At 56.3% G+C, this 2,524-nt stretch overlaps 1 protein-coding gene across 1 annotated transcript in view; it reads right to left on the bottom strand.

Annotated features, from left to right (window-relative positions):
• The window catches only part of TXLNA (taxilin alpha), a 6,968-nt gene extending 4,444 nt beyond the window's left edge, over positions 1-2,524 (bottom strand). Inside the window, 4 exon segments of the mRNA XM_029963102.1 lie at positions 42-215; positions 674-982; positions 1,896-2,038; positions 2,170-2,524. Coding sequence (XP_029818962.1) covers positions 42-215; positions 674-982; positions 1,896-2,013 — 601 coding nt within the window. The 5' untranslated portion in view covers positions 2,014-2,038; positions 2,170-2,524.

Below are 2,524 nucleotides of genomic sequence, written 5' to 3'. Positions count from 1 at the left end.
CTCCTATCCAGGTATCCAGCACTGCAGAGATCCCAGGGCACTGCAAAGCTCCAGGGTGTTCCTGGAATGTCCCTCCTGCCTCCCTGAGCTGCTGTGTCACCCCCCAGCCCCAGAGGGACTCACCAGCTCAGCGTATTTCTTGCACAGAGCTGCCAGTTTCTCCTCTGATGTGCTCAGGGTGTTCAGTGTCTGCATCAGCAAAGTGATTTCCTTGCCTGGAATGAGACAGGGCGTGGAAATAAATAAACAAACCGGATAAAATGGCTTAGACAGTGCTCTGGCTTGTGAGAGTGAAGACGGGAGGGGACTGAGCAGGTCTGGCAGCCCTGGGCCAGAGATGCTGTTCCTGGGGTCTTCTCAGGACTCTGCCCCACAGATTTCACCACATACAGTGTGAAAATAAGTGGAGCAGCTGGGGAGAGACCTGGTTTTCAGAGCAGGAATCACCACTGGGCTGGCTGGAGCCAGCTGTGCCCAGGAGAAGAGAAATCCATGGAATTCAGAGGCTGTGGCAGCCCCAGGAGCAGCCAGTGCCTTTGCTGCCCTGGGTACATCCCTCACACCCCCAGAACAGGACACTGTGCCATTCCCAAACACGTCCAAAGGCCACGGATTTGATGAGAGCAGGATAAACCCAAGGGCTGCAGCACACCCAGGGCAGGGAACCTCTTACCTAAACCCTTGGCTTTCTTCTTCTCCTGAGCCTTCTTCTGGTCTCTGTCGCCGCCCTCCTCGGTGCCCTTGGAGTTCTCCTTCTCCCCGTTCATCTCGGGGCCGCCCGGCTCCTGCTCCCCGTTCCGGGGGGACTCGGGGCAGCCCTTGTCGGGCTCCTCGGGCTCGGGGGGCTCCCCGTGCCCGCCGTCCTCCGCCGGGCCCTCCTGGCTGGCATCCACACAGTAGGTGCTCAGGATGTCCTCCAGCTGCCGGCTCAGCTCCTCGGACACATCCTGGGAGGACTTGGAGTCCTCCTGAGTGAGGGGAGCTGGGGGGGGGACACACAAACACAAAGCATGAGGGTCCCCCCCCCCACCTCCACACACAGGGAAAGGGGAGGTTTTCCTGGCTGGACTTGCAGCAGGATAAGCTGCTTTGTCTCCAGCCAGCTGCCCTGACAATGGCAGGGCATTCCCAACAGCCTCTCCTTTGATCACCAGAGCATGACCAAGCCCCTGACATCTGTCAAGAGCAAAAATTCCACCCCCAGTCCCCCACTCAACCACAAGCAGGTTGTCTGTGAGCTTTTTCCTCACCCCCTCCCCAAGGGGAACTGGCAGCTCAGATCACCCAGGGCTGGGCTTTTTAGCATAACAATGGGCTTTAAACCTGGGTGAGCCTCCGTCCTCACTGGAAGAGCAGCTGCACTGGGATCAAACATCCCTCATCCCACCCAGCAGACACTCAGGCATGGAGCAGGCAGCACATCCTGCCTCCAAACTTTTTCCAAGAGCAGCTGGTTATTAAAATAACTCTCCTCACTGTGTGTTTCCTCCATCCCCAGGCACGGGAGCACCAGGCAGGGTTAATTTTAACCAAGCTCCTACTCCATTACACCTGGATTTTGTATCCCAGAGAACAGTTTTGATGAGTAACAGGAAAGAGCTGCCTGGCATTTTCTGAATGGGACCCTTAAGGTCAAAGCACCAACAAACAACCCTTTGCTTCCAGGTAGAACTGATTCCACGATTCTGCCAGGAAATGGGAACTCCTCCAGGACTGCACACAGAAATGAGGAAAAAACCCAGGAATTTCTGCCCTTGAAAACACAGCTGCTCATATACAAAGAGCTGGATGAAGAGAAAGCAGCAACCTGAATCCTTCTGGGCTCAAACCCACCCTCACACATTCCAGGGAATGCCAGCAGAGCCATCCCTCCATTCCCCAGGGACCCTCCCCACCTTCTGGGGGTGCTGCAGCCTCGGGTGAGTCTCCCTCCTCCAGCCCCATCCCGCTGCTCGTTTTGGAAGCACCAGAGGGACGTGGGGCTCCTTTGGTCTCCACCCCCTGGTTCTTCATCACAGCCTTTCGGCCCTGTCAGACTCTGCAGAAACAAACAGCAACTTTAAGAACGTTTGAAGGGTTTGGGGAGCCATCCACCCAGACTGGGAAGGAGCAGGAGCTCCCACCACAGCTCTGCGCCAAAGAAAGCAGGGCCTGGTTCCCAGTTTGTACCTCTTGGATTTCAGAGCTGACAGAGAAACCCCCTCACTGGGATGAGGACCCAGAAACCAGAGCATCTCCAGCAGAGAGGTCAATTCCTGCTGAGCCCAAAACCCCAGACAAGGAGAACCCAAAATCCCAGCTCTTCATCCCCATCGCCTCTCCCTCTGCAGGGCTTGAATGTTCTCACCCTTCTCACCCTCTGCTCTGCTTATGACACTAATTATGGGCTGAGGATGCTGATGCTCCTGGTCTAGAGGGGAGGGGCTGTTCCCAGTTTGGAGCTCAGGAGAGTTCCGAGTCCAGGCTGTTCCTATTTTGGAGGTGAGAGGCTGTTCCCACTTTGGAGCTCAGGATAGTTCCCCAC

Source organism: Manacus vitellinus, unplaced genomic scaffold, assembly GCF_001715985.3.
Source record: "Manacus vitellinus isolate BGI_N305 unplaced genomic scaffold, ASM171598v3 scaffold_52_pilon, whole genome shotgun sequence".
Taxonomy (NCBI): domain Eukaryota; kingdom Metazoa; phylum Chordata; class Aves; order Passeriformes; family Pipridae; genus Manacus; species Manacus vitellinus.
Note: the sequence above shows the minus strand (reverse complement) of the source record. Positions and strands in the feature narration are given on the sequence as shown.